This window comes from Pipistrellus hanaki (genome assembly GCF_964339955.1).
Source record: "Pipistrellus hanaki genome assembly, chromosome: 1".
In the NCBI taxonomy this organism is placed as follows: domain Eukaryota; kingdom Metazoa; phylum Chordata; class Mammalia; order Chiroptera; family Vespertilionidae; genus Pipistrellus; species Pipistrellus hanaki.
In genome coordinates, this window is record NC_140503.1 from 98176892 (window position 1) to 98202771 (window position 25880).

A 25880-nucleotide genomic window follows, 5' to 3' on the forward strand; every position below is an offset into this window, starting at 1 on the left:
CTGAACCAAGCTGGGTTGGAGTAGCTAGTGAGAGCCCATTGTCAAAATCCCCTAGATCACGGTAGCAACTGCTATAAATCAGAGCTCCCCACCCACTCTTGCCCCCGCTTCGTGACTCCCTCTCCAGGACAGTCCCTCCCCTGGCAGGCCCATTGCACTCAGCCCTTCCATCACTATGTGTTTCTTTCATAGCACTTATCAGTTTTGTAATTGAACTTTGTTTTTGCTGTTAATCCTCATCTGAGGATACTTTTCCCATTGATTTTTAGAGAGTGCAAGGGAGAAGGTAGAAAATATAGAGAAATAAACATCAATGTGAGAAACACATTGACTGGTTGGTGCCTGCACACACCCTGACCAGGCCAGGATCGAACCTATAAACCAGGTGCATGCCCTTCAACCCTTTGGCGTATGGGCCGATGCTCTAACCACTGAGCCCACTGGCCAGAACGGTATCTGTCTGTGGCTGTTTTCCTAACTGAACTCCACAGGGTCTTAGCTCACTGCTGAACTCCAGCTCTAACACACAACAGGCTTTCAAATATTTGTGGTTGAATGGTCTAGTTTTAGAAAAATGAGAGGATAGCCGAAACCTGTCTGGCTCTGTGGATAGAGTGTCGGCCTGCAGACTGAAAGGTCCCAGGTTCGATTCCGATCAAGGGCATGTACATTGGTTGCGGGCACATCCCTGGTAGGGGGTGTGCAAGAGGCGGCTGATTGATGTTTCTCTCTCATCGACGTTTCTGACTTTCCCTCTCACTTCCTCTCTGAAAAAAAAAAAAAAATCAATAAAACATATTAAAAAAAAGAAAATAAAAATAAAAATGAGAGGATAGACTGGTGGAGGCAAGGAGGCTGCTGTGCTGGGCCAGGGTGGGAGATGATGTTGGCTGGATGGCAGTGCAGGCACAGGCACATTGCAGTCACCTGCACGGAGCTCTGGCAGGCGTTGCTCAGTGGTTAGAGGTAGTAACTACCCTGCACTAGAAGGCGTCAGGTTCCATTCCCGTCAGAGGTTTTAGGTTTGAGCTGTGGTCGGGGCCCTTACGAGAGGCAGCTGATTGATGTTTCTCTCTCTCACTGATGTTTCTTTCTCTGTCCCTCTTCCCTCTCTAAAATAAACTTTAGAAAAAGAAAAAAAGAACTGCCTGGTGTCAGGCCCTGGTGACTGGAACAAGAAAGGTCAGAAACCCAAACCCAAACTGCCTGTCTCAGTGGGTGAAGTGAGCTGCCCCTGTCCCTCAGAGGTTCTGTACTACTGCCCTGGGAACCTGAGAGGAAGACCATATCCTGGCTGGTCCTCATTCCCCACCTGTGTCCCCTAGAGGCGCTCACATTCGCATACTCAGGCCTGGGGCTGGGCAGTGCTCACATCTCAGGTGAACCGGAAGAACCACCAGCAGCTCAGAGCCTCCCTCCCCTCCCCCTCCAGGGTCAACAGCTCCTCTGATTTTCTTTGCCTCCTACCAGGGAGACCCCATCTGTAGCTGGTCAGGCTGGCACCCCCCCCCCCCCCCCCATGCTTGGTTCCAGCCTTCCGTGTGCTGATGGCTTGAACACAGCAGGAGAGACAGCCAGTACACCAGGCATTACCCTGAGGACAGGGCCCAGAGCTCAGATGGTCCCAGGGCCAAGCCTGGGGCTACAGCAGAATGGGGGGGAGGGCAGCGGTGAGAGCTCCCACGGCAGACACAGCACACTCACGGGTGCAGCTTACACAAAGCGGCGGCCACTGCTTCCGGCCGTGCTCCCCACCCCTCCACTCACAGGGCAAGCACAGCCCCACTCACAGAGACAGAGGGATGGACGAGATGGCATGGGGATAGGAGATGGGGGCAGGCAGGCTCAGGGAGGAAGCGCCGAGGCTGGGCAGTGGTGTCCTCATGGAGTGGTTTATTACAATTCTATCTCACAAGGCAGGCGGCAGCAGCACACACGAACTCCAAGCCCCTGACAGACGTCCGCCTCGGGCGCATGCAAACAGTGCAACATGGTCAAGCGCAAACACAGGGCGACCGAGGCGACACAGAACGGGAACAAGGCTGGGGCGATGGGTCCCTGGAGAGAGGGGCCTGTTTTCCCAACCCTAGGCAGGACAGGAAAAATAAGATTCGTACTTCTTGTAAAATGCCCATTTCCTGGGTACTTTCTTTCTCCTTATCGTGAAAAATAATAAAAAATAAGCACATGGAAAAGAATCTCAAAAAAGTAAAGGAATAAAACTCTAGGACGGTGAGAGGTGGGAGGCCAGGGAAGCCTGACCACGGTGGGCATCTGCCTCCTGCTCCTCACCCTCCTCTTCTTGGCCGTCAGCAGGATCCCCCAAATCCCACAGTGGGTCCATGAGAGGTGCCGGGCCTAGGCGGGGTCCCTGAGGGGGACAGGGGGGCACAGGCTGGGACAGAGGAAAGAGGTCCACTGGGCTCAGTTCAGGCTTAGGCCCAGCAAGTAGGGGCACGAGGTCCAGTCCCCAGGTTGAGTCCCCAGAGGCCCATGACCTGTGCGAGCCCAGACGTCACAGGTGCAGCTCATGGGTTTTGATGCGCTCGAGCTGCTCTCGGAGCTGCAGGAAGGAGGGCCGTGTGGCGGCGTCCAGCTGCCAGCAGTTCTTCATCACCTCGTAGACTGCCGCCGGGCAGCCGTCAGGGGCATCCATCTTGTAGCCCTTCTCCACCCGAGGGACGACGTCCTTCAGGGGCTGAGGGCAGACGGGTGGCATGAATCTGTGCAGGGCCTAACCCCTGGAGGGGATCCCTACTCAGCACCCCTCTCCAGGGGTCCCCTTTTGCTCTGCCCACACCCAGGCCCAGGGAGGCCTCACACCTTGTACCCCAGCCTGTCCCACCCCAGTGCCCACACTTACAATTCTTGGATAAGGCACTCGCCCAAAGGAGTAGATTTCCCAGAGAAGAATTCCGAAACTCCACACATCAGACTTGGTGGAGAATTTCTGCCACGTGGATGGGAAAAGCTGTGTCAGATCCTGGGAATTTGGGGGTAGGGTGACCCAGGATCCCTGTCCCCACTGCTCAGAATATAGGGGGAGGCCCACCTACCTTCTCTCTCAGGGCTTCAGGGGCTGTCCACTTGACTGGCAGCTTGCCCGTGTCCTGGGTGCTGGAGGCCTCCTTGGTGAGGCCGAAGTCGCTGACCTTGGCCACGTTGTCCTCAGACACCAGCACATTTCGGGCGGCCAGGTCCCGGTGCACAAAGTTGTTGCCTTCCAGGTATTCCATAGCCTCACACACGTCTCTAGGGGCGAGGCAGCCACGTGTCCCTTCAGATAGGCCTCCCCCAGCAGGGTGGGTCCCTCCCCCAGGGGCTGCTTCACTCACAGTGAGAACTTGAGGAGACAGTCTCCGCCCAGCACCGACCGACCCCGTGACCGAAGATAGTCCACCAAGCTCCCCTGGGACAGGAGAGACAGACCATGGCCCCATGGGTTAGACTTGCCTCTAGCTCTGGGAACAGTGAGCCTGAGGCTGGGTGAAAGGTGACACCAAGGGAGGTGTTAGGAGAGGAACATGGGAGGAGGTGACTTGAATATTAGGTTCTACAGCTGGACACTGCTCAGCATTCTCTTTTAATTCTCATCACTCTGAGGTGAACTTAGTATCTCCGTTTCACAGATGAGAAAACGGAGGCTTAGAGGCGATACAATTTGTCCAACGTTGAAGTGAATAAATGATGAGCCAGGACAAAAGCTGAGCTGTGGGGACTTCAAAGCTCAGTTGGAAGGAGGGGACTGAGAGCAGAGCCCCATGGTACAGAGAGGGGCTTGCGGCAGCTGGAAAGCCCAAGTATTCAGCTCCAGCACAGGGGTGACTCTTGGGGCTGGTGCACACCTTGGCCATGTACTCGGTGACGATGTAGAGTCCGCCCTTCTCTTCCACAATCACGCCCAGAAGCTGTACCAGGTTGCTATGCCGAAGTTGCCTGGGGCAGGATGAAGTGATCAGAGCCTGCCAAGCCATCTCACCCCCACCTCTCACCGTGAGGAACAGCCTTCCCATACACCCTACCCAACTCACGTCATGACCGAGGCTTCAGCCAGGAAGGCCTGGGCAGTGGCATCATTCTTAATGCATTTGACAGCAACTTTGTTCCCTCGGTAATCGCCCAGCATCACATCTGTGTGGAGTGTTTGGGGTTATTCCCAGACTCCCTTCAGTCCCTTGGCCCCTCGAAGGGCTCCCAGCTCCTCCTGCTCACCTCCAAATTCCCCCTTCCCAATGGTCTGCAGCAGCTTTAGGTCCTTCATATTCAGCGCCCAGCCACCTGATAGAAGGAAAGGGGTCCAGTGAGGGGTGTTGAGGCTCGAAGAGAGTTCACAGCAGGAGAGACAGAGGCCGACTATAGTGTGTGGGGTTCCCTGGAAGTTTCCAGAGCACCTGGGATGGGAAGTGCCAAGAAGCCTGGGTAGCAGGAGGCGAGTAGGCAAGTGAGGACTGGGGATGGGGGTGGCACTCACTGCGGAAGAACTCATCCTGGGCTGCCACTGTGCCCTCCATGACCTTTGGCTTGATGAGCCGAGTGCAGAGTCCATCTGCATCTGAGGTATAGTGCTGCAGGGTACAGGACAGGCCATCATCAGCTGCTCACACACACTGCCCAGATCTGACCACCAGAGGGCGGCAGAGGCTCATACCAACCAGCCCCAAGTTGCTTTGGTTGGGGAGGGCTCCCGATTTTTGGCAGCGCTTGTATTAGGGAGGCCCCAGACTGACACATGACCCACTGCCCATGCCACCTCACACCCAGTTGCTGGACAGATCCCTCATTGTTGCTACAACTCTGGTCCTTCCCAGCATTCCCTGACTCAGTCCAGAAACCAGTTTGTAGCCAGGTATGCCCAGGACTCTTCCCTGCCAGAGGCCAAGCCAGATAGGCAGGGGGAAAGAAGCTGAGAGTGAATTCAGGAGGCATCTGGGAGGCTGTCTAGAGTTACAGGGCACATCCTTGAAGGCGCATGAGACCAGGGGACCCTGGCCATTAATGTGTAGCTCATGAGGTCATGCTATATACACACACTTGGCCATGTAGTTCTGTAAGTGGCTGGAAGGAAGCTAGTTCTAGGATTCAAATCCTGGCACCTCCAATTTATAGTTATGTGACCTCAGGCCAAGTATCTTAACTGCTCTGAACCTGGCCGATGAAATGGGGATAGTGCCCTGGCTGGTGCCATAGCCCAGTTGGCTGGGCGTCATCCCACGCACCGAAAGGTTGCTGGTTTGATTCCTGGTCAGGGCACATGCTCAGATTGTGGCTCGATCCTCGTTAAGGGGTGTGTAGGAGGCAGGCGATCGGTATTCTGTTCTCACAGTGATGCTTCTCTTTCTCTCTCCTTCTCCCTTCCTCTCTCTCCAAAAATAAATAAAAATATTCTTAAAAACACAAAACTACAGCCGGGTCTGGTGTGGCCAGGACAGGAGCAGCAGCTGCCAGGCTGGGAGCGGCCAGGCCCAGAGCAGTGGCTGCCAGGCTGGGAGTGGCCAGGCCTGGAGAAGCGGCTGCCAGGCTGGGAGCAGCCAGGCCCGGAGCAGCAGCTGCCAGGCTGGGAGCGGCCAGGCCCGGAGCAGCCGGGTCGGGTGCGGCCAGGCCAGGAGCAGCAGCTGCCAGGCTGGGAGCAACCAGGCCCGGAGCAGCCGGGTCTTGTGCGACCAGGCCTGGAGAAGCGGCTGACAGGCTGGGAGCGGCCAGGCCCGGAGCGGCCAGGCCCGGAGCAGCCGGGTCGGGTGCGGCCAGGCCAGGAGCAGCAGCTGCCAGGCTGGGAGCAACCAGGCCCGGAGCAGCCGGGTCTTGTGCGACCAGGCCTGGAGAAGCGGCTGACAGGCTGGGAGCGGCCAGGCCCGGAGCGGCCGGGACCGGAGCAACCGGGCCCAGAGCAGCCGGGTCGGGTACGGCCAGGCCTGTAGCAGCAACAGCCAAGTCCAGAGCAACTAGGTCGGGAGCGGCAGTGACCAAACCCGGAGCAGCTGGTTGTGGAACGAACCAGAGCAACAGAGGCCAGGCCCGGAGCAGCCAGGCCCGAAACAGCTCGCTCCTCGCCTGTCCCTGCCCACGGCTGCCTCTCAGACATGGCTGGAAACTTTTGCGGGAACTTGAGGGTCTGCTGAATCAAGTGATGAAGGCTTAGATCTGGATGTGTTGAGTTAGTATAGCGCTGGGGTATTGATCTGTGAGTGCCTTGGGTGGGGCCTGGATGAGGCTGGTTGACCTATTTGAAAATGTCTTTTGTGTGAAGTGTATCATTGGGCATGTGGAGGTATTATTGATATGAGAAAATGCTAAGTAACAGATTTACTATCTGAAAAGGGATTTACTATCGGGGAAAGGGAGGGAGGAAGAGACTGAACATAAACTGTGCACCTATGGATGAGGACAATGGGGGATGGGGAGGGGGCACAGGGTGGGGTGGGAACCTGGTGGAGGGGGGAAGAAATGAGGAACCTTTGTAATAATATGAACAATAAAGATTGATTAAAAAAATAAATAAATAAATAAATAAAAAAACACAAAACTAGTACTTAAGAAAACAGAAACGAGGTTCTGGCCAATTTTTCTCAGTGGCTAGAGTATCAGCCCGAGGACGGAAGGATCTCAGGTTTGATTCCTGGCCAAGTGCACATACCTCGGCTGCAGGTGCAATTCCTGGCCCAATTCCTGGAGTACATGTGGCAGGCAACCAGTCGATGTGTCTCTTTCACATCAATATTTCTCTCTCTCTCCCCCACTTCTCCCTCCCTGTGGTGGCAATGTGGGATCACAGATCCACCCTGCCACACAGTAAGTGCCACTCAGTCTGCATGACAATCCCAAGGTCACAAAGCCAGAGTGGTGGGACTAGAGCCCACATCCAGGCCTGTGGGTGCTGCAGCTCACCTCCACCAGCTGCATGAGGTTCTCGAAGTACACCTCCTCATCGATGCTGAGCTTGCTGGCATGGTACATGATACGGTAGTGCTCCACCTTGCCATCGCAACTCACGCACAGCGTGTAGTCACCAGGGTAGTTGGTGCTCTCCCGCACGAGGAACAGGCCTGTCTCTGGTGGGCAGAGAAGCCGTTCTGCCTGCTCCCGTGTGATCTTGCCATGGAACCAACTGGGGGACGGCAGGCCAGGGGTCATGGTGGCCCACGGGTAAGGAGCCTGGTGCCCCTGCCAGCCTCCTCCTGCATCTGCCAGGCTCTACTTTCTGAAGGCCCTCCCTCTGCCCCCCCCCTTCTATCTTCAGGCCTAGACCCATTCTCCCGCTTTGAGGTCCAGCACCCATGCCCTTCCCTCATCTTGAGAAGCCCTCAGGACAGTTCAGCCTTTCCTCTGGTCTCCAGTTTTCCTGACTCTTTCCTGGGGGAATCAGGGTTCCTCCTCCTCCCTCCTCCCCAGACTGGGAGAGGACCCCCCTCAGGTACTCACGGCATGAGGCTAAGTTTGGTGCCGACCTTCACGCCCTCCCGCTTTTGGACGTAGTTGGCTGGAATGATGCCCTCACGGCCCACCTTGTTCTTGGCTTTGTACCAGTTTGGGTCCTAGGGGAAGGGCAGCCCACACACACTCTCAGGTCCACCCTCCTCTGCAGGGAACCAGGACCCAGAGGGAATGCCCAGAGGTGGGAGAGGGTGGGGGTAGACATGTGAGGTCCCTGATTACCTTGGTGACGGCCACAATGGTGAGCACATCTCCCTTGCAGAAGGGAAGGTCCTGCTCAGCAGTGCCATGGAAGTTGTACTTGGCAATACATTCTGTACCAGATGGCCAGGCGGCCTGCAGGACAGGCAACGAGTGGGCAGGTGCAGCCTGGGGCCCCTCTCCACCCACCTACCACAAACCCTCGAGGTCATAACTCTTGGCTGGCATCTGTGGGCCAGGTGAGGTGCTATCTCCCACAAGAACTTTGGGTTCCTTCCAGTAGACCTTCTCCATTGACTGAGACCTGTGCTCCCAGCTTGAGGGCCCTGCGACAGTGGGCCCTGGAATTCTACTTTGTTGAAGGCCAGGGTTAAGACAGAGGGCTGGGAGAAAGGGAAATGAATTGATCTGAAACCCTTTTTCTGCTCAGCATCCCATGGGGGATGGGGATGCTCAACTGCCCAAACCCCGCCTCCACGGTACCTGTATTGCTGACATCTTCTCAGATCTGGCGTCCCAGTGTCACAGGAAGGCCAGCCTGTCACTTGGTACCATGAGAGCTGTGGGGAGAAAGGGAAGATGGAAAATATGAGAATATGCCTCCACCTCCTGCAAGTCACTGAGATCCCACTCCTTCCCCATAGCAATATAAACAGGTGCCAAAGGCAGCCAGAGCTGGGACTGGGAGTGAGGGGGCCATCAACCCCAGGCCAATAGGGGGCTTACAGACTGACAGAATAGCCAACAGAGGCAAAAGAGGTTCGGGGCTGAGTAGCACCAGTGCCACCTGCCCCATCAGCCCCAAGCCTGATGCTAGCTAACTGGTCTGCAGGGGAAGAGAGCCTAGGGAAGTTCTGTGAACTGGGGGAAGGTGCTATGTGACTTGGGAAAGTCACCTGTCCTTTGTGGACCTCCTAGTTTCTTTGTCTATAAAATCTTGCCCAGGCAGTATCTTTAAGCCAAGGCTCACCGACCCTATAGCCTGGTAATCCCACTTCAGGGCGCACACTCAATAGAAAACAGGGCAGGTGTCCACTGAGTCAGGCACAGGGCACTCACTGCAGCACGATTTGTAATAAGCCTCAAAATGGACAGCTGCCCAGATGCCTCCGAAAAGTCAGATGGTATACCCACAGAATACTGGTAACACTGTGCTGTGACAAACATCAATAAGCTACAGCTATGAAACATGGATAAACCTTGAAACATAGTGTTAACCAAGAAATCAGACCTAGACTGAGCACATGCCATGTGATTCCATCATAAATGTTCGAAACTGGCCTAACCTATGGTGCAGGACGGGCCTGCCATGGGGAGGAGGCAGACAGGAAGGGGCTTCTGGATGCTGGTTGTGTGATTGCCTGAGCCCAGATGGGATGGGTTCATTCTGGCAATTCGCTGAATTGGACCTGGCATAACCTTATAGGGTGCGGGGGCTTCAAATGGCAATGCGAGGAACCAGGGTTTACTTTTGGGGGTCACGGGGCCTCAGCAGCAGAGCATGTGATCTGAGACCAGAAGGAGCCAGGGAGGTAGAACCGGGAGAACCACCCACTTCCAGGCCTCCCTCCTGGTTCTAGAGTCAGGCAGACCTGGCACTGTCAAGTGTGCAACCTGAGTGAATGACTCACCCCTCTGAGCCTCAGATCCCTCATCCTGAAAAGTAGGGACTGGGAGCCCCTGCAAGCAGGCTGTGGGGGCAATAGAATGAGGCCCTAGGCTTGGAAGTGTCTGGCATAACCCCTCACCTCTCTTCTCTTCCCCAAAGGTCAGCCTACCAATCTTCATGTCTGACAGGAAGACTGAGGCCCAAGGAAGATGACCCATGATCCCCCCGCCCCCCAATACAACTGAGCTGCCTGGGGTACAGAAACCACCCCTGGGCTCTTGTGGTCCGCATATTGTGGGAACTGTGAGCTCCTTACCCCCATTTTATGGAAGCAGAAACAAAGGCTCACACGGTTGAAAACAACTTGTCGGAAGTCACACAGCCCAGACCTTGAATTGGAGCCCCCAACCTCAGGCCCTTTTAAATAGGTACTCAGCTTACTCTCCACATCCCACACCTCCCTCTCCCCCCAAAACAGGCCACTGCAGGAGGGCTTTGAGGCTGTGGCATCATTAGTCACCTCTCAGCTGTCCGTTTGCAAACACTCTTTTCCCAGCCTGCAGCTGCTGCCGCCTCCCCACTGACTTGATGCTGATAATAAAAATAATAGCAGGCCCTGTTTTCTGAGCACTTATTCTGTGCCAGACCCTGTCTTTGGCACGTTACAGCTTGTCAAGTCCTCTAACAACTGAAAAAAAGGGTACACCATTTTATAGGAGACCCCGAGTGAGACCAAGAGGCAAGGTGGTCACCCTCTCTCCCCCCTGACACCTGAGGGCTCAGGTGTCACCCACCTCTGTGCCTCCCCTGCCCACCATGCCAGGACCATACTGGTCTAGGAGAGAGAATGTAAGGGAGGAGTAGAGAGTGATGCTCAGAGAAGGGACAAGCCCAGGAAGCAGTAATCTGGGTGGCCTTCCTTGAGGGGCCAGACTTGGGGAGGGAGGAGCCAGGCTTGGGGAGGGAGGAGCCAGGCTTGGAGAGGGAGGAGCCAAGTTCTCCCCTTTGCTCTACTGGTTGCAACTTGACCACCCAGTGCTCCCATCAGTACAAAGGGTTGGCGATAACCCCATAGCTCCAGCGCTGCTCTGGGACTTGCCAGCTCTCCAGTGCCTCAGTTATGCCTGTTTTCTACCTGCTGTTGCCATGTCCTGCCTTGGCATTGACTTCCCACTCCCTCCCCTGCTCTATCCAAGGAAATTCCACTCAACTTTCAGGGAGCAGAGGAAATGCTTTGGTTGGATGTGTGCCTAAAAAATGTAGTGTGACAGTCCACACAGTACTGTTTGTAGTAGCAAGTGATTGGGAGACATCTTTTTATGTCCATTAATAAGGGGCCAAGTAAATAAATGACCAGGTATCCCTAAAAAGGGAACAACATATTTCAGCTAATGGGGCCAGAACAGATCTGTAGCTGCTGATACACAACACTCTTCATGACAGAGTAAATAGAAATGGCAAAAGCCAACCCAAGTCATTAAAGGAAAAGCTTCTGGACAGTTTCCAAATACCAGCCCACTGAATGATCAGAAGATGAAAAAGCACCTTCACAACAGAGAGATCTGGCAGACGTCTTGCTAACCAAATGGTCAAATTAAGGATCACCAACAATAAGAGAAGCAACGAGTGCCTCCTGCTACGATGCTGAGAAGGACAGATTAATAGTATCTGCAGAGCTGTTGAACCTGACTCACTCAGGAGGATGCTATCAGGTGGAACCTAAATAATTGGCCTGGACTTTTTTTTCTTAAATGTATTTTTATTGATTTCAGAGAGGAAAGGAGAGAAGGAGGGGGAGAGAAACATCAATAGTGAGAGAGAATCAATCAGCTGCCTCCTGCATGCTCCCTACTGGAGATTGGGCGGCAACCTGGCTATGTGTCCTGACTGGGAATCAAACCCCGACTTTCTGGTTCACGAACACTCAACCATTGAGCCACATTGGTCAGGGTTGGCCTGGACTCTTAAAGTCAATGTCATAAAAGACAAAACAAACAAAGGCTGGGGAATGTTTTAGATTAAATAAGACAGGAAAGGAACAGGATAAAACAAAAAAATGATAATTATGTGAGGTGAAGGGTGTGTTAACTAACCATATTTTGGTAACTTTTTGCAATATATATAAGTATCCAATCATTACATTGTACACCTTAAACTTTCAATGTTATATGTCAATAAAGCTGGGGGGTTAAGAAAGGGGACAATATTCAATGAGTTATTCTAAATGAGATTCTGAGATAAAGGGAAAAAATAGCTATGGGAATCATTACAGGACAATTGGGAAAATGGAAATGTTCAACAACATAAGTGTGACCATGGTACTGAGATTATTATGTTAGAGATCCACACTAAAATACTTCAGAGTAAGCCCTGGCTGGGAAGCTCAGTTGGTTAGTGTTGTCCCAAAATGCCAAGGTTGGCAGTTTGATCCTTGGTTGGGGCACATACAAGAATCAACCAATGAGCCCTGGCTGGTATAGCTTAGTTGGTTGGAGCGTAGTCCTATACACCAGAGGGTGGTGGGTTTGATCCTGGTCAGGGCACTTACCTAGGTTTCGGGTTTGACCCTTGTTGGGGCACATACAGGAGGCAACTGATTGATGTTTCTCTTACATCGATATTTCTCTTTCCCTTCCTTTCTCTAAGTTTCAATAAAAAATTTAAAATATCAACCAATGAATGCATAAATAAGTGGAACAACAAATGGACGTCTCTCTAAAAATCAAATAAGCCCTGGCTGGTATGGCTCAGTAGCTGGAATGTTAGCTTGTGCACTGAAGGGTCACAGGTTTGATTCCGGTCAAGGGCACATCCAATCTCCACCTCAGGTCGGGGCACCTGTGGGAGGCAACCAACTGATGTTCACATCATGTTTCTCTCTCTCCCTACCATTCTAAGAATCAATGGGAAAAAATATCCTCACTCCTTGGATGAGGATTAAAATAATGATGATGATGATAATGATAATAAAACAAAAACAGAATACTTTGGAGTAAAGGGTATGATGCCTGCAACCAACACTAAATATGTCAGCAAAAAAATACATATGTACACGTGTCTATGTATATAAAAGAGGCAAAGCAAATGTGGCAAAATGTTTAGAACTGGTGAATCTGGGTAAAGGATATATGGGTTTTCATTATACTATTATTTCAGCTTTTTGGTAGATTTGAAATATTCAAAAGGTTATATAGAACAAGGTGCAGAATGTCATCCAAGGTATGTTACAAGTTGTGTTTTTCAAAGTGACATACAATTCCTCCCTAAATTCATATGCACAGATTATCTTTGAAAGATAGAGGAAACTGATAAGCAATGTTGCCTCTGAGATGGGAAGGGGGAGCATTAAGTTCAAAGGAAACTACTTTTCACTGTATATTTGCTATTTTATCCTTGACTTTTTTTTTTTTTAAACATGCATATATTACCTTCTCCCTAAAAATAAGACTGAAAATAAATAACTTTTTGAAAGCCACCTCTGTCAGGAGCTTTCTGTGATCCCCAGCTGTGCTGGCTGCTCTAAGCCTCCATCCACAGCCTCTCACACATTCCAATGCTCCAGTAAGAACCTCACTGGTCCTGGCCTGGGAACTCTTAGAGGAAAAGGGGGAGGGGGGACTGACTCATGTCCCCAGCATGGGCTGGGCCCAGAATGCTGAATGAATGAACCAACAAAAGAAAGGGGAAGCTAGGATGGCTGTACCACACTGAGGTCCCATAACCAGCAGGACTATATTTAACCCTAAACGACAGCAGCTGTCACCCCACCACCATAGGACTTGGGGACAGGGAACTTTGTAACTTTGTTAAGTCAATGCTTCACTCTGACTTCCTGCCCCAAACTCTGCTCCTAGCAGTCCTTGTGCTGGGGTCCTGGGAACAGACTGGGCTTTGTGCCCAAGTACTGAGGTCAGTGGCCACAGCCTCAGGCAGGCCTTTCTTGGGAGCCCAGGCTGGTGGGGGCGGGAGCCCAGAAATTCCTGGGCTGCCATTTTCTTGCCCTGGAGACAGTTTTAGACCCCCACAGCCAGGCACATGCTGAGAGCCCTGGGAGGTCAAGGGGCTCCTGCCCTGCCCCCTTACCAAAACTCCACTGCCTAATGAGGTATGGGCGCCTTCAGAAACTGTTTATACCCAGCTAAAAATACCCACTGAAAGGGGAAGTGCACAAGAAACCTAGGGGAACTCGGGGCCATGCCCCCAGAGACTCTGATCTGCCACAGGACCCAGCTAGAGTCTGGGTGTGGAGCATGGGCAGCCACTAGAGGCAACAGGCAGGTCCACCTTAAGTCAGTTTTTCATTCTTTGAGTCAGTTTTTGAGTCACATTTTCAGGAGCCTCCTTATGCACCCAGCACTATCCTTGGTGGGCCAGGTTGGGCAGGAGGAGGAAAGGGCCCAGGAGGTCCTGCCCTTAGGGCTCCAAGAACTCCACTCAATGTCCTCCAAACAGCAAATCAGTCCGGTGTCCTCAGTGCGCCAACAGACAGGATAGACCTGGGCAACCTGGGAAGACTTTCAGGAGGAAGGGGAAGGGAGCTGCAACTGGGAGGATTTTAGGTGGAAGCAACTTGAAGGGGTGTGTGGTAGATCAGGCCAGACTTAAGATTCCAAACCGTGGTACAGAGAAAGTTAAGGCTGAAGAAGGCTCAGGGTAGGGCACACAAAGGCTGTGAAGCCAGCCCAGAAGTTTCTGACGGGTCACAGGACAAAAACAAGCAGAACTGAATTTCCGATTTGGGCATGTCCCTCTGAAAGGGCAATGCACCTGAGAAGGGTGGGGCACTGCCAGCAGTTTGGCTGGTTTGGCAGTAAAAACAGCCCCACCTCTGCAAAGGACACCCAGGCTTTGGGCACTGGGGTGCCCCTGGCCATGCACCAGACTATGGGGGTGAAAGGTTCTGGCTGACCCAAGCAGGTGGTCCCAGAGCACTCAGCACCCCCACTGCAGATGTCTCTGGTTAGGCAGCAGAATTGGGCACCAGACCCTTGGAATGCCTATACTTCTCTGGGGACCAGGGAAGGCCTGAAAGGATGCTCTACTTTGGCTCAGTGTATGTTGCCCAAACACCATCCCCAGTGCTCCCACAGCCTTCAGCACCCCTTCCTTAAGGGGAGATGCCAGTTTAATGGCTGAAAATGTTAAAAAACAAAATTACAGCAACTCACTGGCTTTTTTTCTGACCCTAATGGCTGGCTCAGTGGGAATGGTAGTACCATCTAGTGGTTTGGGAAGTGAGAGGATGCCAACGGGAATTTCATTCCCTAGGCTGCCTGCAGCTGGAGGCTGAGACTCCTGGCCCAGAAAGGTTTCTAATTACCACTCAGGGCCTAATTATCTGCATGCACTGGGGCCTCCCCAGGATCCTCCCCAGTCCTGAGCTTAGGCTGTATAGTTTGCATCTTCATTTGCCTATATTTACATACAACCTCTCAGCACTGACCTCCAAAGAGCCCTTAGAAATCATAGAGCGTACCTGTTCCTCACCCAAAGTCTCCTAGCCAGGTTACAGTTGGGGAGACTGAGGCCCAGAAGCCCATGAGCTGTACAGAACTTTGGCCTAGATTCCTGGTCTCCCAGTCTCAGAAAGGGATCCACAGAACATACCGCTCAGAAGGAAAAACAATGAGGGTCCAACACAGGACATACAGCCTTGCTGCCTCCCCAGCAGGATGGGTTATAAAAATGAAAGCATAGAAGGAGAAACTACTGACCCACCGAAAGCTAATTACTTACTAATCCTCCAAAAACTCTGAGATTTTACTGCTGATCTATTTGTCAGAGGAGGAAGTAGGCTCTGAGCAGTGTCACCCAGCTTCCATGAGGCAGAGCAGGGAGTTGAGCTCAGCTCTGTCTGAATTTGGTCAGGGGAAAAACCTTCAACTTTTCCTTGGGCAGAACAGATGACACCCTGAAATGGACAGATGACACCCTGAAATGGACAGACCTCATGTGAGGTCTGCCCAGAGCTTGGCCTCCTGTTCAGGAAAGCACAAGTTACATCTGTGCCCACTCCGAGTGTGCCACACCCTGCTTCGCACAGAGGCAAGAGCTTGTCCAGGGCCGTGGTCGGCAAACTGCAGCTCACGAGCCACATGCGGCTCTTTGGCCCCTTGTATGTGGCTCTTCTAAAAGATACCACAGCCTGGGCGCATCTACTTTGAAGAAGTGGCGTTAGAAGAAGTTTGTTTAAAAAATTTGGCTCTCAAAAGAAATTTCAATCGCTGTACTGTTGATATTTGGTTCTGTTGACTAATAAGTATGCTGACCACTGGTCTAGGGCCACATTGCAACAAGAGAAGCCAGCAACCCTAGGGAGGGTAGAAGCTCCAAGCAAGAAACTCTGCCCCAACCCTGCCTCTTCTGCAAATGCTTCTTGATTTTCACGGCCCTTCCCCTCCAGGAAGCCCTCCACTGTTACAGCCTACGCAGATCCTCAGCTCTGCCAGGAAGTCGTAACCACAGGCCTCCCCTAATTGACTCCTCTCCGCATCTGGTCTCTCCAACAGCAGGCCAGTAGGGGAGCTCCCAGGGTTCCTTCTTCATCCTCCCCCCCAGTCTCCCTGAAGTGTGGACAACACAGACCACAGATGCCTGAGTCTCAGTGAGGACCAGGTACTGGCAGGACTGAAGAGCAACAGCTAGGGTGAACAGGCGTCAGAATGACACCCAGACTTTCACCCACCCACAAGGCTTCCAACTGTGTGGAGAGCAGGATGGGCAGAGGGGGCATCAGGCAGCCTCTCTTCTGCTTGCTCCTATAACTCTGGGTCCAGACCACAGAAGGGTGGGGGATGGGGGAGGGAAGTGGAGGGAAGCTGCGGTTGGAGGCCCAGCCCCACGGAGGCGTACAGAGCTAGTGTGCGATGAGAAACTACTCTTATCATAGTACCTCAAAACCAGGAAGAGAAACTGAGCAGGCAGAAAGGGTGAGCTGGGCTGCATGTGGCCCTCAGGTCCCTGGGGCCTGCCACGGGTAGCTTCAGGAAAGTCACGGACCACTTCTCCCTTCTGGGCCTCAGTTTCCCCAAGGAAAGAATGGGATTCCCTCCCTGGCCCGGCCAGTCTGCCCGACTGGGGCAGGCTGCATCCCGCTGGTTAAGAGACTCCACAATTGGTTGGCGCAGTCCTGATACCCCAGCGGGCTGTGGCCTCTCCCAGGAAGCAGGGCCTTGGCCTTTCGAAGCTAGCCCCGCCCTGCTCACTTCTCCCCTCAGCCATGCAGGGAGCACACGAGCTCTCCCTTCACCAGCTCTTTATTTTTAGGTTTGAATTTGACTTTAATCATTACTTAGCAGATTCTATTTCCAGCCCTTGAATAAAGGGACCCAGAGGAGAGGAGGAATGGAAGGAGGGCTCCCTGCCTGGTATGGGGGGTGGCCTGCTGCTCCGCCCATCCCGTCCAACCAAGAAGTGGGGCCCGAGAAACATCCAAAGGGCTTACCCAAGCTGGACCAGCATCTTGTAGAGGACCCCACCCTGTGACTTCATCCCAGCCCAAGCCATGGGACAGGAGGGCAGCTGTAATACCTACTTCCCCTGAACCAAGACCAGGGAGCAGGGAGACACTTCACAGGCAGAAGAGTGGCAGCCAGAGTCCAAGGTCACATGCATGGGGGACCTCTGCATTGAATGGGCCATTTTGGGGAGGATCCTCTGCCTAGGTTAGTCCTGAGCCATCCTACGGTCATCTGGGACAATGGCTTCCTAGCCTGGGAATGACAAGCTGAGACTGGTTTCCTCCTGCTGTCCATGAGGTGGCTCCAGGAGGGCACTCCCAATTCCGTAGTTTCCACAGAAGCAGAACAAGAGGAAGCAAGCAGTGTCACAGCAGTACACACTCAGGTTAGACCCGGGCAATACCTGCCACAGAGGAGGGCGCTAACACACAAGACTTCCCCAGGAATTTGTGGACCATTGATGTTTTCTTTAAACTCCCCTGCTGGAGGCTCTAAATACCCTACCTCCCCATAGTTTTCTTTCCTCCCCTGGCCATCTGGGAAGATGAGGTTGGCATGGCTGTACCAGGTCGGGGCTCAGAATGCCTGGGTTCCTTGCCCAAGTCTGTTTTTCCAGGGAAAGCAGGCCTTTATCTCCAGTGGGGAAATGCAGGGCTTCCCAAAATGGCCTAGGAAGTAGCTGAAGCTGGGGACAGGAGGCAGCTGAGCTCTCAGAGGCCTCATCCACTCAGTTCTGATGCTGGGCAAAGAGAGGGGATATGGTCAGGTTCCAGAAACCAATCAATATCCTATCTTCTCAGAGCCAGGCCCATGAACTTGGCTGGCAAATCACAGGGTGATGGGGAGGGGGAAGGCAGGGAGGCCATAATAGTTCAGAGCCTAAGGGACATAAAGAGGGTTTCATAAGCCGCTCCCCCCCCCTCCCCGCCCCCAGCAGAGACCAGCCCTTGGCTGGGTGAGCCATCAGCTAAGCCTGCCCCAGGTGTCTTCCCCATATGTTGAGGCAGCCTGTGGTGGGTACTCCACATTTTGTCAGGAGTGCCAACCCCTCCTGACAAAATGCCTACAGAAGCCAGGGTCTGTGCCAGCACTTTCTAGCACCTTGGTTAGTTTACACTATCCACTTCCCCGTCCTCCAAAGAGGTATCACCATCCCAGGTGTATATACAAAGGAACTCTGGCTCAGAGGGTGAACTCTTCAAGGCCCCTCCACCAGGCCTAAATGGCATGGCTGGACCTAGAACCTACGTTGATTGGGAGCCAAGCTGTCCACTCCCAACACTCCTGGCTGTAGTAACAACCACCACAACAACAGATGGGCAACAGGTGCACATGCTCACAGTAAGGAGGTCTGAGTGAGGTTGCTGTGGCAGCTATTTGGAAAATTCTAAAATTTTTTAGAGGCAAAGTTACACAGACCATGTAGCAATATGATAAAATGCCCATAGACACATATTAAACAAAAAAAAGGTGTCATTGCCTGCACATTCAAATGACAATAGTGATGAAGAAACAATCAGGAAAGACTGGCAAGGAAGTCCAAAATGCTATAATTTGTAAAGAAATAGTGGGTGATTTTTGTTGTTTTCTAAATCACCTGTATTCTGTTTTGTCTTTCTAAATTAAAAAATAATACATATAGTTTTCTCACAATGACTCAGATTTGCTTTCCTGAGCTCCAACTGCTCCCCAGCTCTGGTTCTTGTGTCTGGGAAATCTTTTGCCACGGGACACCCTTCTGTTACATTAGAGGCAGCCCCTCAGATACATTAGGATCTCTTCCTACCATGTCTTTCCCAGGCCAAACACCTCTCTTTTGGGGCACTATGTGTCAAGGCTTTGAAATTCCTCAAAAGATGAAATTCAGAACTAGATTCAGACTATCCTGCCGATCAGGCCACCTGGAGGCTTGTTAGGGAAGCCTCATCTCACTGTGGATCGTTAGCCTCAGTCCCTGCCCGGTCTCAGATGCTTCATAGGGCTCAACCTCTTGGGGTCTGGTGTCCCCTGCAGTGATGCTGGGGACCATTTTCTGTCCTTTCTTGCCCCCAACCCAACACAGAGAGAAAAGGAATCACTTCTGAGAAGGAAGGTGGTACCAAGCTTGCCAGATAAAATACATATCCCTGCACACACACTAGCCTGAAGCCAGACCCTTTTCTATAAACGTCTCAGGACCCAGCTACACCAGTACAGGTCATAGTTGGTTGGTATAAAAGCAGCTAACAATGTCAGGCCTCAGCTCCAGCCCCTCAGGCTGGAAAGAAAATTACCGCTAGGTGAGGGGAGCCCTCACAGGCCAACCACATCTGGCTCCCCTCCACTTTGCATGTCAGGATGACCAGAAAAAAAACTTCAAAATCAAGGGTAGAGGCCTGAGCTGGGCTCAGACATGGCTCAACATCCTCCGGGAACCTCCCACTCTTTTCAGGAGCAAGAGGATCCTGCACTCCCAATCTCCTTCTTGCTGCCTTTGCCATTCCTGCTGAGGTCCCACTTAAAGACACTGGAACCCCATGGTGTGAGATGCTTGGAACAGGCCCCTGGTGCCTGTACATACTCCTGAAAGTGCTCCTATGCCAAGGCTGTAGGGTGCTCCCTTTGGGAACAGGGCTCTCATCTTCCTCATCTGGTTCTCATTCACATCCTGAACCTGGCTGTCCCTATGCTAGCTAGGACCAAGGTGTGGGAAAGGCTGGGTTGGAACTGACCATCAAGCTGTTTCAGCTCAATTCTAGGATCACATCAGATGGGTGCTCTCACATACATTGGTGGGATCCAGCCTCAGGCACCAGCAGGGAAATCCCATGGCAGAGCAGATGCTGTCTGAGCCCTACCCAGCAGAGCTGAGGCCGGAAGTTCCCTCCCCTCCAGCCCTCTGTGGGGCATATGCCCACTTCATAGGGTCCCTTGGGCCAGGCTGGGAGCCTGTGTCCCTGATCCGCAAAGGTGCCTGTCTGGTTGCCATCCAACCTCCAGAAGCCCTCCACCTGCAGCGTGGGGATGTAAGGACAGACGGCAAAACTACCAGAGTCCTGGGGGAGTAATATCCCCCTTTGAGCCTCAGTTCTCTGGTGCTCAAACGGGAGAGAAGCTGAACCCCTAGTGAAGCTTCAAGAATCTGGTAGCTGGACACGCCCCTTCCTAACACCTGGCCTTGGCCCTGAGACATCTAGGAGAGCGGGCTGACCGGATTGTTAGGTGGTGGGACATGGTCCTAACACCCAGTGCTACCTCCACCTAAGACAAAAGCCCTGCCCAGTGTCCCCACCCAAGGCCAGAGGTCCCTTGGCTTAGGCTGGTCTGGGATGTCAGGGTGACAAGTTCAACCTCTGGGCCCTGGGCACCCTGGAGCTGGCAGAGCCTCAGCTGAGGGAGGAAGGGAGGGAGGGAGGGGTCAGAAGCAGCAGACAGGCCAGGGAACCTGCAGGGGGGCCCAGGACAGGGAACAGCACACTGCCCTTTCCCAGGCTCCCTCCCTCCGGGCTCCAGCTAGCCTCTCCTGGGGAAAGAGGGGAACACTCAGCGCGGCTGGAGACCAGTCTGTGGGACTCAGAGGGCAGCAGCTCCCTCCTGCGCTCCCCTCCCAGTCGGGCTGACAGTGACTCCCGGGAGAATTCGAACCCAGGAAGGAGGGGCAAGGGAAGTGGGGGATGGGAGTGGACGCGACGGCAGCTCCACCCGAAGCCAAAGAAGCGGAATGGGAGACCTCTCCCCTCTCCCCCGGGAAGCACTCCCACGTCCGCCCTCCAGGCCTGCCAGGCACTCACCTCTCCTGGGAAACTGCGGTCCGAGCCACCTCGCCGCGGGCAGCATCAGCGGCCTGCGGGACGGCCCATGCGGCCAGGGCGAGGGGAGGGGAGCAGGGGTCCGGGCGCGCGGAGCGGAGGTGCGGGTGCGAAGAAGGGAAGGAGGGACGGCCAGACGGAGGCCAGGGGCCGACCGCGCGGCTGGGGTCGGGGAGGGAAGAAAGGCGGGGGAAGGGGGCGGGCGGGAACGGGGGAGGAAACAATGTAGCCGGCGCGGCCCCGGCAGAGTTCCGCTTCCGAACGCCACCACCAAGGGTCGATTTCGGAGCGTCGCGGCCGGGCCGTCCGACGCTGGGTCGCGGCCGCGGGGCTCCCCGCGCTCTCGCCGCGGAGGCTCCGGCGACCTCGGGCTGGCTGGGGCGGAGGAACCCCTGGCCGGTGGCCGGCCCGACGGCGGCGCGGCCGGGAGGACGCCCCGCTGGGACCCCGCCCCAGCAGGACCCCGGGCAGGGTGCGGGGTGGGGCGGAGCGCGAGGGCGGCGGCGGGCTCGGCGGCGGGGCCGAACTCGGCTCGCCCGGGGCTCCGCAGGGAGGAAGCGCGCAGGCCCGGCTGGAGGAAGCGCGGCCGGATCCTCCGCCCGCGGCAGCGCGCCTGCGCGAGGGAGCCCGCCGGACGTGCGGCGGGGCGTGGGCCGGCGGAGCGGGAGCCGGCGGGCGGCGCCCCCTGCCGGGCGCCGGGGGCACGGCAGGAGGTGTGTCCCCCACGCCCTGCCGCCACCTGCGAGCCGTGAGAGCTGGCGGAGGACCCCGCTGGGGCGCCCGGGAGCCGCCTCCAGCTTCTCGGGGCGCAGCTCCGCCGCTGAAGACGCGATTGAGGCCGGGCCTGGAGCCCTCTCTTCTGATCTGCTGGCGGAGAGTGGGCCTCACTCGCAGCCGTAAGCATTTATTCATTCATTTCCAGACACTTAATGGCAGGCCCGGTTCTGGAATCTACTTGTGGGACTCCTTCATGACTGCCATTGAGTTCTCAGTAGTAAAACTGATGGGCCAACAGACAATCTCAAAGAAGTAATTGGTAGAAGTGGAGAGGTGATGTACCAAGCCCACGGGAAACGGAGAAGAGGGGAGGGCTAATAGGGAGACTTCTTAGAGCGGGAACTCCAGGCTAGGAAATGGCACGGACAGAGGCAGGGAGGGGTGAGAGAGCTTGACGTCTTTGGGAACTGTAAGTAGCTCAGCATGGAAGTAGTTTTGTGGTGTGGGTCCAGGAAAGTGGTGGGAGACGGGGGTCGCTGGAAGCCACAGGGTCTAGAGAGATCCAAAGAGCCTTGTGGGACTTTCTTAGACTTTGTTTTCAGCCTAGAGCTACAATAGTAAAGAAGTTGTCAATAGCTGTGTGACTTTGGGAAAGTTACTTAACCTTTCTATGCTTTAAACCCCCACTTGGTAAAATGGGGGAAATAGCCCCACAGTTTTAAGATTATGTGAGATAGGAAATGAGTAAATACATTTAAAATGCTTTGTGTGCTGTGGCTGGCACATGGTCAGCTCTCAATAGTGCCTGTTATTATATATCATTATTAACAAGGGACAGGGAGGTGATCTGCTTTGAATTACAGGAGCAGGGTCTGTGTGGGGGCACAGAGTGGGGGTGGACAGATCAGAGACTCCAGTGTAGGTAGGAGGTGTTAAGGCACTTCATAGGGACTGGGTTGGGTGGGCAGAGCGTAGGGGCATTCTCAAGTGGGGGAAATGAGTTGTACTGACAAAATCTTGAAATTCAAAATTAGGGAGGGGCTGAGGGAGTGAAGTAAACAGTAAAGGGCCCTGTGGGAGAGTGTGGCTGCAGATTGTAGAGTCTTACATGCTAGGAACAGGAGTTGGGTGTGCCTCTGAGACAAACCACAGGTTGGCCCTTTGACCCAATGCACCCCTGGGCCAGCTTCCCAGGAAGAGGCCAGCCCTTCAAGGAGGGAAGAAGTTACACCCCTGCTCTTTGAGGAGAGATCCGGTGAATCTGAGAGAGAGCTATGGCTGGTATAGTGGAGAAAAGCATGAATTTGGGATTCAGTTTTTTGTGTGTGTGTGGCAGAATTTTATGATTTTATTAACACAAGTACATTGTGCACACAATCTGTCTATTCACTTTGCTGCGCAGCCTGGCATCGGGATTGGCGACTGATGGCCAGCGGGGCTGCTCTTTCCACAATGGCTTCCCGGTTCCTGAGGAGCGCTGTGAGCAATCTCAGCGCAGGGAGGTGTGTTGCACATCAGCAGCTCTTGACATTGTGGACCCGAAACTTTCGAAAGCCACTGGGCCGCATGTGCTCTGTTTTCTTGTTGCTCCCATAACCAAAGCTGGGCATCAGGATCTGGTCCTTGAATCTCTGGGACTCTATTGTCAGTGCCTCTGGGTTTCCGCCAGTTCCGCTTAATTTTGACATATCGGTCTGACTGGTGCCGGATGAACTTCTTGGTCCTCTTTTTGGCAATCTTGGGCTCTGAGGGCAGCCATGGTGCCGAGTAGGAGATGGCTGCCACCTCTGTAGGGAGCACCAAGGAAGAGCTGGGATTCAAATCTTAAAGTTAAATCTCAGCTGAACCATTTACCAGCTGTGTGATCTTGGGTTAGTTACTTAAGGTCTCTGAGCTTAGTTTCCTCTTCTGTAAGACCCTGCTCAAAGTACACCTCTCATGAGAGATGGTGCAGATTCAGCAAGATAACTGCCTACGGGTGAGAGGGATGTGAAGATGCTCAGCCCCTTTGGTTCCCCTTTTTCTCCTCTGAGGTCAAGATGGAATGATAAAGTGGGGGCCGATGGGGCCATCTCTCAGCCTAAAAGAAAGCATTTCAAGCAGCTCTGCAAAGGCTTCTAGGAGGGAGAAGTTGACAGCTCTCCTACCTTGCCTGAATCAGCTAGCAAAATAGGAAAGGACTGCAGGGATTTGGAGAAAATGCTCTAACCCCTGTCCCAATTTTGTTACTAACCCATCTTTCCTTAAACTTAAATGCATTTGACTCCCCCAGCCTCTCCCTCTGGGTTTTTGTGGCCAGAGCATGAACTTTAGAGTCAAATAGACTTGCATTTGAATCTTGGCTCCACCTCTTCACAGTAGAGCAAAATAAAATTTAAACTCCCCTGAACCCTAGGCACAGGGGACAAATCAATAAAGGGCTCTGTGCCACAGAACTAAACTCCAGGGCAGTGTTTCCCAAACTTTTGACATATGTGTACCCCTTCTATAATTTTCGTAACGCTAAATACCCCTTGTACTCATGAGAATGTAGAATTAGGCGCAGCTAAGCACGGTGCAGTGCATATCCCCACCAAACTCCGGTGCAACACGTACCCCCACCAAACTCTTCCCGTGCCCCCGGGGGAACGCGTACCACACTTTGGGAAACACTGCTCTAGAGCAGTGGTCCACGGACCACTGGTGATGCATGAGGTCCAAAAGGCTGGCGACTGCTGCTCTAGTGAAGAGCTAATTAACTCCCAACCGTCCCATTCATTTGCTCATTCAGTAAATACTGAGCACCTGCTAAGTGCTAGGCACTGTGCTGGATGCTGGAAATGGAGAAGTGAGCAAAGAGTGAGCATGGGTTTTGCTTGAGAGGCTAATTCAATAAACAGGGAAATTAGATACTGTGGTAGGAAGGCAATGAGTGCTTGATGGAGAGCAGACTGAGTGCTTGATGGAGAGCAGACCGGGAAGACAGGCTTAGAGGGTTTAGCACCTTGAGGGACAGTAAGAAGGCTGAGATAACAAAACCAGTAAGTGGGAGAGAGTTGTATGAGAGAAAGGGCCAGATTCTGTAGAGTGCTGTGGATTAGGGATTTTATTACATGAGTTTGGGTTTTATTAAATGAGCAACGAGGAGCCATTAAAGAATTTTAAGTAGGGAAGTGACATGACCCAGTGAAGGTCAAGAGACCAGAGGATGTTTTGAATAATCCTACCAGTGGTAATGAGAGCAGCTCTGGTGGACAAAGGAGAGTCGTGTGACTGCTCTTGGCGAGGGGCTGTGAGGGAGTGAGGCCACAGGAGAAAGCAGGCTGGTCCTCAGGTGTGGCTGGAGCACTGGGGGAAAGTATGGTGCTCTTTACTGAAGTGGGAGATTCTGGGAGAGCCTCACGCTGGGAGTAATGCTCAGGAGCTGGATTTTGGACAAACCTAGTTGAAGACGCCTATGAGAAATGGAGGTGTCAAGCCATCTATGTTTGGAGCCATCTTTTACAGATCAGGCTCAGAATAGAAAAAACTTTCCCAGCGTCCACTCCCAGGTCTAGGGTTTAGATCTTAGGATCTCCAAAACCGGGGACACCAGCTTTCCCCCGTGTAGTGGAAAGGAAGTCGTTAGAATAGGGGCCTGGGTTTAGGATTTGGGAGGAAATTTGAGAGGAGCCTTCTCCCACCAGGTAGGCTCCCACTAGCTTCCTCAAGCCGGGCTGCCTGTCTGGCGTGAGGGAAAGAAGAAAAGAGAGGCTGGAGACCCCTGGATGTGGGAAGTGGAGCTCAGGACTTTGGGTTGCATTTTTATTGGATGGCACAACTGGGCTAGCTTGATGCTAAATTGGGTTGGTTGTTGATGGCCAGAGGTCCTGAGCTTAAGCACCATTTGGGTGGGCAGTGCTCTGCTCCTAGGGTCTCCTGGAAAGGGAAGGGCCTGTCTTCCCTGCTTCATTACTTCTCCCCACCCCCAGCATCTACTTTGAGATGACAGTTTAGAGAAGCTGGTGTGAAATAGTTTGAAACTCAGTCCTGTCTGGGCGTCCCCAGGGGCAGAAAACAGGAAGCCAAGATTAAAGGCAGGTTTCCAGCAAAGTCCCCTCAACTTCCTGCAGAGCAGGTGCCTAGGCTGAGCTGACTATGAGCAGCTTTCCTTGCTGACAGCACCTGGGGCACCCAGCATGGCTGGCCCTCCTGCTCAGGGAGCTGTTCTGTGGCCCTGTCATCACCTTTCCCATTGGGGATCTCTGCCTGGGGAACAACCTCCTCCCCAAAATACTGTGGGAGGTGGAAGGAGCAGTCACTGGGAAAGAGGCCTGGTGCTGAGGACATGAGGGTTGCGGGGGGGGGGGGGGGGGGGGGAGGGGGAGAGACCAAGCAGAAAGGGCATGGGCTTTGAGGTCACTCAGACTTGGTGTGAATGCCAATTCCCTGCTGCTGGGACGCACTGACCTGTGGAGGTGGGTCAAGGGGCACAGCATCAGAAAAGGGGCAGGGGGCAGGGGGCTTAAGGCAGGTGGCCAGGGAGACTGGTCCAATGCCCAGGGCTGAGTGTCCCTAGGGAAGGCCAGAAACCAGGAGACAGTAAGCGGTCACAGTGGTTCCTGCCATCTGTCAAGGGCTCCATGGCTGGATGAGCAAACCGATATCCACAGCTGCTAAAGGCTCAGGGAATCAATGGGGTAAGGTGGGGTGGGGTGG

General features: G+C 53.5%; 1 protein-coding gene and 1 long non-coding RNA gene across 2 annotated transcripts in view; both read right to left on the reverse strand.

Annotated features, from left to right (window-relative positions):
• The window catches only part of LOC311633802, a 223981-nt gene that overhangs the window by 87899 nt on the left and 110202 nt on the right, over positions 1-25880 (reverse strand). The gene's annotated exons all lie outside the window — the stretch shown is intronic.
• On the reverse strand, positions 1872-21100 carry CSK (C-terminal Src kinase). Its single transcript, XM_084906078.1, has 13 exons — positions 20469-21100; positions 8113-8189; positions 7651-7764; positions 7417-7529; positions 6883-7102; positions 4472-4565; positions 4213-4278; positions 4032-4131; positions 3846-3936; positions 3336-3409; positions 3057-3252; positions 2864-2950; positions 1872-2698 (listed from the first exon to the last, which is right to left on the reverse strand). The coding sequence occupies exons 2-13, from the start codon at positions 8125-8127 to the stop codon at positions 2516-2518; spliced, it is 1353 nt and encodes a 450-aa protein (XP_084762204.1). The 5' UTR covers positions 8128-8189; positions 20469-21100; the 3' UTR covers positions 1872-2515.

Bases quoted from the DNA above. Each gene is read 5' to 3' on its own strand.
- CSK (XM_084906078.1), bottom strand. The intron at 4,279-4,471 runs GTGAGTGCCACC...TCCTTCTATCAG, and splicing joins CCAGGATGAGTTCTTCCGCA to GTGGCTGGGCGCTGAATATG. The intron at 2,951-3,056 runs GTAGGTGGGCCT...TCCACGTGGCAG, and splicing joins CTGAAGCCCTGAGAGAGAAG to AAATTCTCCACCAAGTCTGA.